Here is a 17,091-nt window from a genome sequence, read left to right as displayed (position 1 = left end):
TGTAATTGAAAATGTAAATATTACACAGTGTGAGTGAAGTGTCGATAGGTTGGTGATGAATCTGAGAGCTTACAAATATATGTCCAATATTTTAACCTGAAGACTAAAGCATAGTCAGCCACAAGAAAGAAAGGGGGAAAAAAAGATGTCACTAAAATATTAACTTTATTATTCTCCACTGTATCACAACATTTTACATTAATCACTGTAGTGTTTGAAAGTAATGCAATGGAAAAATAACATTTCTATTTGTAATAAAATGCAATTACACAGAATCAATCTTGAGTTTATGTTTAACATTCACTGGCAGTCCTGACTGTACATCACTCCCACCTGCCTTCGGATCTCATCCTCCGCCTCAGCCAGCAGAAGAGAGTCCACATGAGACATCACTGCACTCTCCTTCAGCCCTATATGGAACAGACATAGTGTAAGAACATACACAGTGTACTGTCAGGACTACTTGCCTTAACAGTATACCATTGCCATTTAGAGTTTAGTGTCTCTGATGCCACCTGGTGTTGAAAGTGTGTATAAGAAGTATCACAAAATGCCTGCACTTGGAGAAATCCATTCAAAAATGATATTTTGATATTGTGTTAGTGCATTAATTTATTTATCTATAACAAGTTAAACATTTTAAATATGTACCTTTGAGCAAACACTGGCGAACTTCCTCTGCTTCATAACGCATCCCTGTACTGTTGACGAAATTGAGAGGCAAATACGGTTCAGGCACCGGATACTGAGTCTCCTTCCCATTCACCTCCAGTGATGTGGGGCACCACATGTGAGCAGGGACCTGAAAAATGTGTATAAAATTATAGCACGTTAATAGAAGATACATTTAACATTTGATTGAATTCTCAAGGTGCAATGTGCACAGTGCAAACTGGAGTTACATTTCAGACAATTTGAATTTTATTTTGAATATGTGGCTTGGCTGTGATGATCCACCTTGATTGTACCCTTTGTGCCCACAATAATGGCCTCATTTGGCAGCTGCACACACGCAGAACAGGTAAACACAGCCATCCTGTTCTTGGAGAACTTCAGACTGACAACCACGGTTTCATCCACCCCTGTAACAACATATATAACAAAATGCACATTAAATGAAGTCAGTAAAACAAAAATCATGTGTTTGTGACATGAAACAAAATGCACCAGAGTGTCAGTGCATTATCCTATGTTCTACACTGAAGAAGAAGAACACTTTATTGTGCCATAAAAGAAGTGTCAGAGATAAGATCTGATGTCTTATCTAGTTGTTTGTGTCATACTGGCACAAACAACTGGAGCAAGCCCTACAAGGTCTGATTTAAAAATTCCCATCTGTTAATACATAAGCAGCAGCAAGTGAGGTCAATGACTCAGTGTCAGCCTGTGTGAGTGGGTGATACCAGCAGGCTCCATGTGAGCAAAATACTTCACTGTCATGTCACTGTGAGCATAATTCAGTGAGTGAACCACTTGTTTTTGCCAATACAACGCCACAAACATGGTATGTTTTAATACTGAGTAAGTGCAACACTTCCCCTTATTCTAACTGATTTGTCAGTTGCATTGGAAAAAAATTAATCTGCTCTGGGTTTTACTTACCCGTCTCCTGGCAGACCCCAGTGGCTTGTATACACTCGGGCTTCTCTCCATTATACACCATATATATGAACTGCAGGCAGTAGATGCCGATGTCCAGTACTGCTCCTCCACCCAGCTCCTTCTGTGCTGTTCTTGGTATGTGCATCAACGGGGCACCAAACTCTGCTCTGACCATCTTCACCTCACCCACCTCCCCCTGGGCCAGAAGCCTTTTGATCTCCACAGAGGCTGGGAAAAAACGGGTCCAGACGGCCTGAAGTGAAAGGGCGAGAGGCGGTTCATGAAGGTGCATTTCAAATGCACAAGGAAGGGTTTTGTTATTTAGTGACTCCCACAAATCAACTCAAAATAAGTTTTAAATATTCAAGAGGATTTTATGCTAATTTTCAACATTTTGTAGAATATATGCATTTTGTTGTTTTTCTGGCTTTTCTGACCTTTCTAACTAATTAAATCATAATGAAAAGATTTCCTAAAAGTCATATGTAAATACATAGGTATTTGAGTACATAAATCCACTATGAATTTGGGTGGCAAAAACTAAATGAATCTATAAGTTTGAATAGAGGTAAAATATGATAAACATTAATGATAGCCTACTTATTTGTAGGCAAGAATTGTAGGCTTATTAAAACAAAATGTGAATGTAATGCATTTGATCAACTATCATACCACCACCATTGTCCAGAACCCAGAATAAATGTACAGATAAGAAGAAGAATTTAGAGCAGTGAAGGGAACGGTTGTTTTTGCTCCATCCATACTTCCATGAGGAAGACGTCATTCCTCTTGGCAGAGGCCAAGATCTCCTGCACTTCCTTGGAGTTCATGGCCAGCGGCTTCTCACACAGCACATTCTTCTTGGCATTTGTAAAGAGCAGAGAAACACTCAGATGGTAGGTGTAGGAGCCAATATTATGTTAAAGAAAGTTGAGAGTTTTACTGTAGATTATAGCGTGTTTTATATTAGTTTGGTTGTGTTATCACATTACTGCCTTTTATTGCATAGAGGTAAAATTTACCACAGCACCTGAAGTAGGCGCTGCTCATGCATGCGCATGCGCATTGTTTTGTTTTGAAGAACTTGTGAAAAGTACAAGACGTGGATTAGCAGAGTAATAAGTACAGGGAAAAAAGGTTTTTTGACCGTCAATTTCAGATGTTACTGTTGTGGACCGTTGTGAAAGCCAAGAGAAGCTTGGAATGGTGTGTATTAATGGAAATACCTGGATTCTGCAACGAGAAATAAAACAACGAAACTACGACCTGACTCTCCGGTGGTTTGTGAGTAGTTAAGGAACACAAGACAGTAACATACGCGTCGAGCCAGCTGTACCAGACTACTGCTAATAAATCGAGTGGTTTTGGAATTAAATCTACGTTTGCCACTACATCAAGTCAAAAAACCTCTGTCTGACATCGACCCGGATCACGTCGCGTCGCGGACACGGCCCATCCAGGAATTAGACGGCGCCCGACATGATTGTATTGCGGCGGGGGACAACGCTGTGGGAATAAACAAGGCTCTGATCGGACAGCCGGGTGAAGGTAACCGGGATAAGCCTGATAACCATCCCTGTGTTAAAGCTGAGTGGTTACCTTGTTGTTCCTGTAGCTGGGTTTCATCACGTCATTATTGAAACATTGTAACAAACGGCAATGGCGGAGCCGCAAAGTTGTGACGATGAGGAACGTACAGTGATCGAAGACGATGAGGAACGTGCAGTCACCGAAGATGACCACAAGAGGGCAGTCATGCCTACAGAAAAAGGTATTGAGGAGAAACTGCATCAGTATATCACTGCAAGAAGATCCAAATTAAGGCAGTTAACTACAAAATCAAATCAAATAGAACGTTTCATGGAAGATGACAATAACATGACATATATTGAACAAAAGGAAATGAGGAGTTATTACAAGTTGTATGAGGAATTCATTGAAGCCAACGAGTCAGTGAAACTTTACCTGAGAGGGGAAGAACGTGAGGATGACCAAACCTACTGGCTTGAGCCCAAAATGTCCACTTGCCTAGACTTCATAAAAAGAGCTGAGAGGTGGATTGATGAAGTAAAACTTCATAAAGACTTGGCTGAGACAAGTGGAAATTACATAACTCCAATGGACAGCGTTTCGAATGTGTCTGCAAAACAAAAATCTGGCAAGTTTTCCAAACATGGCAGTCAAGCAAGTTCATCAGCATCTTCAGCTACTACAATACGCCTGAAAGAGGCAGCAAATAGAGCAGCACTTGTTGCAAAGGCAACAGCATTAAAGGAAAAGCAAGCACTTGTACTGAAAGAAGCTCAGCTAAAGATGGACAAAGAACAACTAGAGATTGACACAGAGCTGGCAGCTTCTGCTGCACGACTCAAAATATACGCAGATTACGAATCACCTCAGCATCAGCGTGGTGCCACCGCATCATCATATTCAGTTCAGCAGGACTACAATGATGGTCAAAACAGGCATGATACATCACCACCTAGACAGAAATACAGAGACAGGCCAGTGATGTCAATAAATCCACCAGCAACAAAACCAAAGGTACGTGTTCATCAGAGACCAAGTTCTACACATGCAGCTGATCCACGACAGCACAATGACGACACAACTGAGTTGTACAGAGTGATGAAACGTCAAACTGATATTACAGAGTTGCTTGTAAAAAACCAACGGTTGTCATGCTTACCAAAAAGAGACATTCCTTTGTTCCATGGTGATCCACTTGAATTTAGATCCTTCATAAAGGCATTTGATCATGCTATTGATTCCAGAACAGACAATGATGCAGACAAGCTGTACTTTTTAGAGCAATACACAAGGGGTGAACCACGAGACTTGGTAAAGAGCTGCCAGCATATGCCAGCAAGTCGTGGATATGATCAAGCATTGAGACTCTTGCAAGAACATTATGGAAATGAAGTCAAAATAGCTTCTGCTTTAATGGAAAAGGCATTTAAGTGGCCTAAAATCAAGTCAGAAGACGGCAAAGCACTCAGAGCTTTCTCATTATTTCTTCTGAGCTGTCGCAACACTATGGATGATGTTGAATTCATGGATGAGCTAGACAACCCAACTAATATGAGGGTTGTGGCATCAAAGTTGCCATACAAGCTCATGGAAAAGTGGCGTGCCCAGGCATATGAGGTACAGGAGCAGCGTGGAAGAAGAGCCAAGTTCGCTGATCTTGTAAAGTTTGTGGACAAGCAAGCTAAAGTCACCACAGATCCACTGTTTGGCAACCTGCTGGAGGGAACAGCAGATGACAAGAAGGACAAAGGAAAGTTTGACATCAAGCGACGCACAAAACCAGAAGGAAAAAAGGGAAGTAGTTTTGTCATTAATGCTACTCCAGTTAAAATTGAGGAATTTGCTACGCAAAAGACAAAAGCTGAAACGACACGCCCCAACAGTGCCTTCAGTAAACCATGTTTGTTCTGCGAAAGACATCACACTCTGGAGGAGTGTCAAAAGATAATAGGCAGTCCGCATAAGGAAAAAATTGACTTCCTCAGGAAAGCAGGACTATGCTTTGGATGCTTAACTAAAGGACACGTGAGTAAAGACTGTAAGAAAAGGATGACATGTAGTGTTTGTGCTTTGAAACATCCTACTATGTTACATTTTGCAAAACAAGAGAGTTCCACCACTTCACAAGTAGCCGAGGCAAAAGTGCAGGATGGTGCAGCCACAAGCTCAGCAGCCTCAAGCGTGTCGGTGGCTGCCAGTGTCGAAACAAGTGCATATACTGGGGCTGGGGACGACTGCATTCTCTCAATTGTACCAGTGCAGGTGAAGGCAAAGAAAGGCAGCAAAGTAGTGGAGACCTACGCCTTTATGGATCCAGGTAGCTCTGCCACATTTTGCACCAACACACTTGCCAGACAGTTGAACCTACAAGGCAGACGTACTGAACTGGAGCTGAAAACCATGAGCCCTAAGCATCAAGTGGAAAGCTATCTGCTCACAGATCTGGAAGTCAGTGGGATTGACAGCAACAACTTCATTGACTTGCCCAAAGTATATACACAGAAAAGCATCCCGGTGTCAAGAGAAAACATTCCAACACAGGAAGATATAGAAAAATGGTCATATCTTAGCGAGGTCAGGATACCCAGCATTAATGCAGATGTTGGACTTCTCATCGGGAGCAATGTGCACAAAGCATTAGAGCCATGGCATGTGATCAACAGTAAGGGCAATGGGCCATATGCCGTCAGAACTGCTCTTGGATGGACAGTCAATGGTCCACTGAGAGATCACACAAACACTGACTTAGAAAATGGTGGACATTCACAAGCTACAGTAAACCGCATATCAGTGGAGAATGTAGAGCAGCTTTTGTTACAGCAGTACAATCATGATTTTCCAGAATGTCTGTGTGATGAAAAGGCGGAAATGTCACAGGAGGATCAACAGTTTATGAGCTGTGTGACAGACTCTACTTACCACGCTGAAGGTCATTATGTCATTGGTCTACCAAAGAAGAAGGCTGTTGTCACAATGCCCAACAATCACAGCGTTGCTGTACAAAGAGCTCTTACACTGAAGAGGAAATTCAAAAGGAATCCTGACTTCCGTCAAGAGTACAGCGTCTTCGTGAAGGATATGAGTGAAAAGGGTTACGCAGTCAAAGTCGCACAGAACCAGCTAAGCCGCCAGGATGGTAAATTATGGTACGTCCCGCATCACGGCGTTTATCATCCTCAAAAGAGAAAGCTACGTGTGGTCTTTGACTGCGGGGCTGGCTTCCAAGGAACTTCACTGAATAATGAGCTTCTGCAGGGCCCAGATCTTGCGAACTCCCTGGTTGGAGTGTTAACACGCTTCAGGAAGGAGGACGTCGCTATAATGGCAGACATTGAAGCGATGTATTACCAGGTAAAAGTCCCTGAAGAAGACACAGACCTCATGCGCTTCCTATGGTGGCCTGAGGGAAATATTGAACAGGACATGGAGGAATATAAAATGACTGTGCACTTATTTGGCGCTACATCCTCCCCATCATGTGCAAACTATGCCCTAAGAAGGACAGCACAAGACAACTGCATCAAAGCATCACCAGAGGCTGTGGATACTATCCTCAATAACTTCTACATTGATGACTGCTTGCAGTCTGTCAAGCGCGCAGCTCAAGCCATCTCCTTGTACAAAGACCTCAAAGCACTATGTTCCTCAGGAGGATTCAACTTAACAAAGTGGATAAGCAATAGCAGGGAGTTTTTGGCGTTTGTGCCAGAAGATGAGAGAGCCAAAGAGGTAAGAGCAGTTGATTTGAGTAAAGATGCACTTCCAATCGAAAGAGCGCTTGGAGTTCTGTGGTGCATAGAATCAGACTCATTCAGGTTCAGAATCATAGTACAGGATAAACCTGTCACAAGAAGAGGAATCCTATCTACAGTGAGTTCCATCTATGATCCTCTAGGGTTTCTGTCCCCGTTCACCCTCCCTGCAAAAACACTGCTGCAGCAGCTGATCAAAGAAAAACTCACCTGGGATGAGCCTGTTCCAGACAAGCTTGCTCAGAAGTGGTTTGCATGGCTAAATGATTTGAAGCAGCTGTCTACATTCACTGTAAGAAGATGTTTAAAGCCTGCAGGATTCGGAGATGTTGTAACAGCCCAACTTCATCATTTTGCAGACGCAAGCGAGAGTGGATACGGGACCGTATCATATCTCAGACTAACAAATAGTGAAGGACGAGTACACTGCACATTCCTGCTAGGAAAATCAAGGGTTGCACCCTTAAAACAAATGACAATTCCACGAATGGAGTTAACAGCAGCAGTAGTAGCCGTGAACATTGACAAAATGCTGAAAAAAGAACTTCAAATGGTACTCCAGAAATCAGCATACTGGACAGACAGTACAACTGTCTTGAAGTACATCGAGAACAACACTCGTAGATTCAAGACTTTTGTAGCCAATAGGATCTCCATTATTCGGGAATTGACCAAGCCAGCACAATGGAGCTATATCAGTACAGCAACAAACCCAGCTGACTGCGCATCCAGAGGCCAAACAGCAGCCAAGCTAATGAGCAACCTCAGCTGGATTGAAGGTCCATCATTTTTGCAAGAACCAGAGTGTCTGTGGCCACAGAAACCGCAACAGCTGGAGGTTAAAGAGGATGATACAGAGGTAAGAAAGTCAGTTACCACTAACCTCATCACTGCAGCTGAAAGCACAGACCCTGTAAACAAGCTCATTCACCACTATTCTAGCTGGTACAAATTAAAAAAGGCTGTGGCATGGATGCTCAAGCTCAAGGAAATACTCATGCAAATCAGGAAACAGAAAATGGAGTTGCTAAACAAAGACAGCACTGACAAAGAGAGACAACAGGCTAAAGAGCAGATACAAGCCTACAAAGCAACAGCAGCTAAAATAGCTCTAACTGTTGAAGACTTAAAAAGAGCAGAGCATGAGATAATCAGTTTCTGTCAAAACCAAAAGTTTAACGATGAAGTCTCAAGTTTGAAAAAAGGAAACCATAACGTAAAGAAAAGCAGCCCTCTGTGTAAACTCGATCCATTGCTTCAAGACGGATTGTTAAGAGTCGGAGGCCGTCTTGGCAAGTCCTGCATGCCAGCAGAGGCTATGCACCCAGTTATCATACCTAAAGACTCTCACATCACCACTCTGATACTGAGAGATACACATGAAAGAATTGGACACTGTGGAAGAAACTATATGTTATCCCAGCTGCGCCAAAGATTTTGGATCCCCACTGCAAATTCCACTGTAAGAAAATTTCTATCAAGATGTGTCATCTGCAGAAAGGTCAAATCAAGGGGAAAGGAACAAAAAATGGCTGACCTGCCCAAAGACAGACTTCAGCCAGACAAGCCACCATTCACACATGTTGGCACAGACTATTTTGGACCGTTTTTGGTTAAAAGAGGACGTTCAACTGTGAAGAGATACGGAGTATTATTCACATGTCTAACTACAAGAGCCGTGCATATAGAGATTGCACATTCATTAGACACTGACTCATGTTTGAATGCAATCAGAAGATTCATGTGCAGAAGAGGTCAGGTATCCATAATTCGTTCAGACAATGGCACCAATTTTGTTGCTGCAGAACGAGAACTACGCGATGCCATACAACATTGGAATCAAGACAAAATACAAGACACACTCAGACAAAGGGAAGTAGAGTGGATTTTCAATCCTCCTACAGGCTCACACTTTGGAGGTATTTGGGAAAGGCAAATACGGTCAGTGAGGAAACTCCTGAAGTCCATACTCAAAGAACAAACGGTAGATGATGAGTCCCTGCAGACCCTGATGTGTGAGATTGAAGCAATAATAAATGACAGGCCAATCACAACATCATCTGACGATCTGAATGACCTCGAAGCTTTGACCCCCAATCACCTCCTCTTGCTGAAACGGCAGCCGTTGCTGCCACCTGGACTGTTTGAGAAAGAGGATCTGTATTCACGAAGAAGGTGGAAGCAGGTACAGTACCTAGCGGACCTGTTCTGGAAGCGGTGGGTACGTGAATATCTTCCTCTTCTACAGGAGCGTCAAAAATGGACCCAAGTGAAACAGAACCTCACTCCTGGAGACGTAGTAATGATTGTTGATGACTCTGCACCAAGAAATTCTTGGGTTTTAGGTCGTGTCATCCAAACTCTTCCAGATGCAAAAGGACTTGTGCGCAGAGTGTTGGTTAAAACAAAATCAAACACTCTGGAAAGACCTGTTGAAAAACTGTGTCTTGTATGTGAAAATGACTCATAAAGACTCTTAAGTGACACATTGAAATACAAAAAAAAAGGGATAAAAATGTACACTTTGTGTGTTTATATTTACTGTATATTGTTGGCTCCTTTGAGTTATTGTGTAAGTAATTGAAAGCCTTACTGCCTTCCAATTAGGGGCTGGAATATGTAGGAGCCAATATTATGTTAAAGAAAGTTGAGAGTTTTACTGTAGATTATAGCGTGTTTTATATTAGTTTGGTTGTGTTATCACATTACTGCCTTTTATTGCATAGAGGTAAAATTTACCACAGCACCTGAAGTAGGCGCTGCTCATGCATGCGCATGCGCATTGTTTTGTTTTGAAGAACTTGTGAAAAGTACAAGACGTGGATTAGCAGAGTAATAAGTACAGGGAAAAAAGGTTTTTTGACCGTCAATTTCAGATGTTACTGTTGTGGACCGTTGTGAAAGCCAAGAGAAGCTTGGAATGGTGTGTATTAATGGAAATACCTGGATTCTGCAACGAGAAATAAAACAACGAAACTACGACCTGACTCTCCGGTGGTTTGTGAGTAGTTAAGGAACACAAGACAGTAACATACGCGTCGAGCCAGCTGTACCAGACTACTGCTAATAAATCGAGTGGTTTTGGAATTAAATCTACGTTTGCCACTACAGTAGGGGTGGATAACTCCAACATACACCACATCTGCACACACATCCACACACACAGATCAGAGAACTTCCTGTAGTAGGAAGACACAGAAACTAAATTGGAAATTAGTGGTGATCCACCAGAGGTCCAGGGTTTTGCTTTGTTGTTGAGTCTCAACCCAACACATCCAGTGGCACAAAGTGTTTGAAATGCCAGATGCATTCAACCATCATCAACCAATTAAAACTGACCCTAGAAGGACAGGAACTGACCAATATCTGGATCTCTGGCCAGCTCCTCGTAGCTGCCATATGCTCGAGAGATGTTGTGCTTCCTGGCAAACTCATTTGCATCCTCCAACTTGCGAGCTGCCACAGCCACAACCTGTAACAGTTTCAGATAATTATACCCACTCTAATAAAAAAGACACACCACACTCTTGCAGGATTGTGCACCCCACTGCTGATATCCTCCAAACTCTATGGACACATTATTGTCTTATAAAATGAGGCCATGTAATTGGGTTTATGAATTTTTCCTGCACAGTCCAATAATACACATAATATCATGTTGGTAAAGAACTCTGCCTTCCACAGCTTTTGGTGAATGGATGCAGACAAACATTGTTTAATAGATGAAATAGCTCTCTCCCACTTACATTCATTCTGGAGAGTGAGAGATTTAATTTAAGCCTTTTAGTTTTTAATGCTGCATTTTTTTTTTCATTATGCAATTGTATTATCTAAGGCTTGTTTTGAGTGTGCATTGATTTGATTATTGTAAATGAATGTTGATTTGATGATTATAGACAATACAATAATGATTTAGATTATTGTTGCCTACTGTACATGCCTAAAAACTACAGCTGCACAAATACCGTATTTATTGGAATATGGGCTAAGGAAATCTTTAATGCGCAAACATGAAGGACACCTGCAGATTTTGGCTTGCAGTGTTCACTGATCGGTATGCACCCCTCTGCTCGTTTAAACTGCACGTTTCAGATGCTCAACATTGTGTGTGCATAATTTATACAGGTCTTTTGACATGACTTAAAATCAACAGCAGGAAGTAATAGGCTACATAACACTGTCCTCGCGGAAGAGCCTAAGTGAGTCCTGAGTTGTGATCACTGTTGTCTACTACACTATTACACCCACTGATACTGGTACCTGATGGTCCTCGGTAGGCAGAGTTTTCAGAGCCACGGTGAAGTCATGACTAATCTTCCCAGCGCTGCAGATTCCCCACCTGGTTGCCATATTGGAAGAAGTGAGGTCGAATGAATGGGAGGAGCTCAGAGGAGCAGAGCTGCAAATTAGGCGTCACTGAAACGTAGTGAGTGCGGCCCAATAGTGTGTCTCTACAGACGGAGCCTTTTAGACAGGAGGAGTGTATGACAGTGGCCGCTCTCTGCCACAAGGGGGAGACTCAGTATTAGTTTTCAGTGTGTGACGTTGCACAAAAATGACACGATGGTCATGTTTTTTGTTTACAGAGCGAAAACGTGACCTCCAGATAATGTTCAACAGTCTCTGCCCTCGATATTGTGAGAAGCTCCATGCTCCCCTTTCTTTCTTTTCTTTTCTTTTTATTTTGTAACATTATCATTCACTACTAATGATTGTCATTTATTATTGTCATCACTTTATATTCCTTCATTTAAATCAGATCTTTACTATTTCACAATTAGTCTTTCACCATAGCCTACTTTTATTTCTCCACTGATAAATAGTGTGAATTCTTCTTTACATTTTCATTTATTTCATTCATTTATTTTTTCATTTATTGGTCAAGTGTTTAATCTCACTTTTATTTCTTGAGATACTGTAGTCTAATGTGAGTGTATATTATGGAAACAAAAAAACTATTCAAATCTATTATTTATATATTCACCCCCCAGTGCATCTCTTGTATTACTTTGATCAGGATAGATATTTTTTTTGTGAATGTAATCACCAAGAGTGGTTTAAGGTCAGAGGTCAAAAATACAAAATAGTCGCTTCAAGTGCACAGGGACATTTTGGAAAAGGCTGCTGTTTATCATGGCTTGAATCTGGGCAGTCCATTTATTTTAGTCCATAAATAGAGAAGGTTCGGCTGAAATACTGAAACAGAAATATGTGTTTAAATAATTATAATTCCCTCATAAAGTGATGTTTTTCTTCTTTTGCATTAGCCTAATCAATATCAATTAAGTCTACATCTTTAGAAATGTGCCATTTTTGTAATGGGCTTCATTGTGTAGCTATGACCAAGAGAGAAATTGAGTCCAAAGGGTCGAGAACAAGTATTAATTGAGCTGTGCTCTTTGCTGACTCATAAAGGCCTTTCTCCGTCCTAACCTTGAAAAGCAGACAGTGCAACCTATTTTTGTACGGAGAGAGCATGAATCTATTTGTAGACCGCTGCAAGGGGCAGACATGACAGAACACTTTGATTCAAATGTGCCACTCGAAGTCTACTTCTCTCCTGCGAGTGGATAATATTTGAAATGAAACATGGCTCTTACAATCAGTCCTTTATTGGATTCATCAATCACACATCTCACAGTGACAGCTGGGTTTGTCTTTAAAGGGCCTAAGACTTGATTACAGGATGGTGACACACAACATGGTCGCTCAGTTTGTTTACATTGTGATCTGTCTGCTGTGAAACATGTTTTGGCCTATTTTCAACACTGTGTGATTTAAGAATATACAATGTGACTTTACATTTTGACTCTGAGGTAGAATTACTGTGTTTGGAGCAATCATGGCTGTGTCCTAGGATAAGAAGAATATAAAGAGAACAAACTCAGTAACAATAGTGGTAAATGCACACGTGATGTACAGTACGTCTTCCAATAATTTACTGGCTGTATCTTTAACTCAGTGGCAGCTGAAAATGTTATTCTCAGTGTCACTGACTTTGTCACAATGCCATGAGTGATCTGCCTATTACAAAGATCCAAACACCTTCCCCAAGCAGCTTCCTCCGTTCCATTTGAGTAGGTTTAGGTCAGGTGAAACAGCTCGGCTTCGAGTGATGTCACTGGCTGTCCTGGCTGAAGACAACTCCCACCTGTTTCCTGATTTCGTCCATGATCTCTGTCAGCAAGACAGACTCTGCCAGAGGCATCCGTGGGCTCTCCTTAAGTCCTGCAGATGAAGAGGAGTTTAATAGGAAAACCAAACGTGCCACAAATGCACAGCTGTTTATAAGCACAGACAGTTAAGTCATGCACATTCATAAATTATGTCAAAGCAAGGATGTAAAGATTGTGTAAATTATAAGAGGGAGCTAAATCAATTCAAACAAACTAAAGGACTTTCCAATTACTGATAACAGCCTGATGCCTGCATTCATGTCAAGCTCCAGGAGTGCAATGTGTTCAAACAACTCCATCTATTTGAAGACAACGTTCCTTTTATCATGTCCTACCCTTAAGCAGGCACTGTCTCACTTCCTCTGCCTCATAGCGAAGCCCGGTGCTGTTGGTGAAATTCAGAGGGAGGCATGGTTCAGGAAGAGGGTACTCTGTCTCCTTGTCGTTCACCACTAGTGTGGTGGGGCAGTGCATGGGGCCCAGAACCTGGAGGGTAAAAAAGGAAATCACTCAACCTCATAAATAGTAGTATTTAATTAAATGTCAAAGTAATTATGGGTTATTGTAGTGTTCACACATCTCAATCATTTCTTAATCAAGTAAAATGTTCCTGAAGAGGATGAGCAAAGCGCACTTTAATAGAGCCTTTAGTGCCGCTGATGACAGCATCGTTTGGAAGTCGAGTAGCGATTGAAAAGGAACAGAAGGCCATCCTCTTCCTGGAAAACTTCATCACCACCACCACTGATTCATCCACTCCTGCCAAAAAAAGTCTCTGTCAAATCCAGTGAATGGAAAATGAATGAATGAATGCTAACAATACTGATGTCAATAGAGTTTAAATTCCAGTTTCCAGTTCAGTTCACTTCAGGACATTTTTACCAGCAGACTTCAGTGAGGTCTCAGTCCAGTTCTGTTCAACTTTACTGCCACGATGTCATTTTCTTAAAATTTAAAAATGATTAAATTTCATAAATGGAAATTCTCATTATATGTATGGTGTGACTGCGTACAGACATTTAGTCACATATCCCCCTGCCAGTTTTACAGTAATACTGTATTCTCTGGGGAGGATTTGGATTAGTCTGACATTTCAAAGATAAGTGTGGGATTTTCTGTGTGATGAATTCTTCCCCGAGGTGTTTACATTTTGGACAGTTCATTTAGGAAATGTGATTTTCTGCCTAAGTTTCTCCTGCGTCTCACAAGAGATTCTTCTTTTCCCCTGTTGTCCTGCACTGTATAAACAGTACATGATCACTGATTGACACAATGTGGTTAATAATACTAATCCACATTCACACTTATGCTGCATGGCCCTATGTGCTGAATCATACCTGAGTCGAGTAGCACCCCCGTGGCCTGGATGGACTCTGGCCTCTCTCCGTTAAACACCATCAGCACAAACTGCAGGCAGTACACGCCGATGTCCAGCAGCGCTCCTCCGCCCAGCTCCTTCTCCACCGAGCGTGGGATGTGGAGCTGGGGGGAGCCGAAGTAGGCCTTCACCAGCTTCACCTCCCCTACTGCCTCCTCCGCCAGCAGCCTGCGCACCTCAGCATGAACAGGGAAGCATCGGGACCAGATGGCCTGGGATGGAAGGACAGAGGTGACAACACAGCACCACTGTGGGTCAATGTTTAAACTGGAGTTGCACATGAGCAGTAGTTTATTACCACTGTATGACTACTGATGTGCTGGTCAAACATGACATGACAAGATGTTTCCCTTGTATCATGAGCCATAAATACTCGCAGTACATGACTTCAAATCCAGCAGCCAGGAAGGAGGGTTTTCTGAAATGTCACAACTGCTGTTTTAAGGTTCAGCATGGATGTGTGAGGAGTTTGCAGCAGCCTCACATACGGATTATTAGATAACCGCATGGCATCAAGATCCAAATCCACTTTCTGCATTTATATGAAATATCACAAGAGATTCTATTCTATCTTTCCAGTTTTTGTAGCCAAACGTCACTTTAATAAATTATATTGAGCACTGGAGCCCTGCAGTGTGCGAACTGTTTACTTTTTTGCTCCCAGTTTTTGAAGCCAAACATAAATTCTGGCACCATAACTGAACCTATAGAAAACTCCTGCAGGTGGCCACTAAGGAAATGACTACAACCTTTAAATCTTACCTACCTCCATCAAGAAGACATTGTTTTTCTTAGCTGCAGTGACGAGGTCTTTCACTTGTCTGGAGTTCATAGCGAAAGGTTTTTCACACAACACGTTCTTTCCAGCCTTGAGGAACAGCAGACCAACTCTCCAGTGCTCCGTGTGCAACACTCCCAGGTACACAATGTCTATGAGGACACAAACAGTAACTCCAACATGCCCTTGTTTCTGCCTTTAAACACAAGCTGTTTCTTACTACTGACTCACCAATGTCTGGGTCGTTGGCTAGTTCCTCGTAGCTGCCATAAGCCTTAGGAATGCCATGCTTCTTGGCAAACTCTTTGGCACAATCCAGGCTCCTTGATGCGATGACTGCTATCTGCACATGGGGGAGAAAAACACAGTGGGGCATTCATCACGGTGTTGCTCTCTCAGCAGCTCTGCTCACTCCAAAGGTTGACATCTTGTGTGACAATAAAGTGTAGTGAGCTAATTTGCACCTGAGTACCTGATGATCTCCAGGAGACAGAGTCTTCATGGCCACACTGAAGTCATGACTGATCTTCCCAGCACCGCAGAGTCCCCATCGGGTTGCCATGTTGAATTGGTAAGGCGACAAATGAGCAAGGTGATGCTTCAGTAAAGATCAGAGCCGTTGGCGAGTTGTGACCTTGACAAAGGTGCAGGTTCAAGGAAAGGAATGCACTGAACTGTCGTGCCTTAGCACCAGTCTGCATTTATATGCTGGGGAGGGCAGGCTGTGTCACCTCTCTTTCCTTGTTGTGTTGTTGCTGATACCGGCCTTTCAGTCCAGGCTGAGGTGGTTTGCACCAGTTGGCTCCAGCAATGTGTAATCACATGGGGCTCTCTGCCATCATTAACACACACACACAGGGGAAAGGAAGTTACATAGTTTAATGTTTAAGGCTGGGGTGAGGTTTCACCTTGCCCTAAGATCAGATCAGCACAGGTCAAGTATTAGAAACAAGAACAGTTTTGTTTGCTGCTGAGAGAGACACTGATTAGCCTGCGATGGTTTTACAGCCACACAGAGGCCAATGATTAAACCAGAGTCTCGTTGAGGTTTCTAGGATGAATAGATATGCTGGGTTCACATGCTCACGGAGCCCACAGCAGGGCAATTCAACTGGCCAGTATAAGCTGAGCCAGGATGACTATGGAAAAGCATCAGCTAAGTTGCCCTTGAGCTAAATATTATCCGTTTAGCCAGACAGGCAGTAGTGTAAACTCCCTGCCACATGCTGCCAGCAGAGGACACTGTGTTGTCGTCAGCGGAGTTTACTTCCTCTCTCAAGCTCCGAGGATTTGGCATGGCTTATTGTGAGGAATTATATAAAGGTTTGCAAAACCAGGTGAACCAAGAAGAAAGAAGAAAGAGGCACTTTGAAAAGTATTTGCCTGAGGTCAGATAACATTTCTGGAGCAGTTTGAAAAGAGAAAATGAGGATTTTCATGTCAACAATGTTGTAAGACAGTGGAACAAAAATGTTTCACTTTTTAAAAACATTTCTCTGCATCAAAATATATTTTGTATACATGTAAAATAAAATAAAAAGTCAGTGTGATCTACATTCACTCATTGTCCAAAAATGACAATCTTGAGTATATAATTTCCTTTTTCTTATTTCCTGCATGCAGAGTTGATTTACATGAGAAAACAGCATCAGTGTCAGCGATGTCTTCATTATAGAAGAGAAGGAATTTTATCAATGACTTTCCTCGCTGGCTGCTTTCCTTTTGTGTTTCAATTCCAAATGAATTCTGGGAGCCGTGTGCCGTTGTCATAACAACAAGGTACCAGCTGGGCAATTTGTATGCAAATGGGATTGGGCTTGGCCTGATATCCCTGCCTATACCACAGGCCTGGTTGCCATGGGAATGCCCAATTCC

At 42.3% G+C, this 17,091-nt stretch overlaps 2 protein-coding genes across 2 annotated transcripts; both read right to left on the bottom strand.

Annotated features, from left to right (window-relative positions):
* Positions 1-146: 146 nt before the first annotated feature.
* On the bottom strand, positions 147-11,269 carry dhdh.2 (dihydrodiol dehydrogenase, tandem duplicate 2). Its single transcript, XM_083969243.1, has 8 exons — positions 11,145-11,269; positions 10,245-10,356; positions 9,994-10,026; positions 2,367-2,497; positions 1,603-1,855; positions 958-1,082; positions 652-802; positions 147-410 (listed from the first exon to the last, which is right to left on the bottom strand). The coding sequence occupies exons 1-8, from the start codon at positions 11,232-11,234 to the stop codon at positions 301-303; spliced, it is 1,005 nt and encodes a 334-aa protein (XP_083825369.1). The 5' UTR covers positions 11,235-11,269; the 3' UTR covers positions 147-300.
* A 1,211-nt stretch (positions 11,270-12,480) lies between these two features.
* dhdh.1 (dihydrodiol dehydrogenase, tandem duplicate 1) lies at positions 12,481-15,778 on the bottom strand (the record flags this gene model as incomplete). The annotated part of the gene is made up of 7 exons (XM_083969242.1): positions 12,481-13,112; positions 13,396-13,546; positions 13,695-13,819; positions 14,398-14,650; positions 15,205-15,368; positions 15,448-15,559; positions 15,689-15,778. 7 exons carry the CDS (start codon positions 15,776-15,778, stop codon positions 13,003-13,005), a joined length of 1,005 nt encoding a protein of 334 aa, XP_083825368.1. The 3' UTR covers positions 12,481-13,002.
* Between the last annotated feature and the right edge of the window lie 1,313 nt (positions 15,779-17,091).

Source organism: Trachurus trachurus, assembly GCF_905171665.1.
Source record: "Trachurus trachurus genome assembly, chromosome: 3".
Lineage (NCBI taxonomy): Eukaryota > Metazoa > Chordata > Actinopteri > Carangiformes > Carangidae > Trachurus > Trachurus trachurus.
Note: the sequence above shows the minus strand (reverse complement) of the source record. Positions and strands in the feature narration are given on the sequence as shown.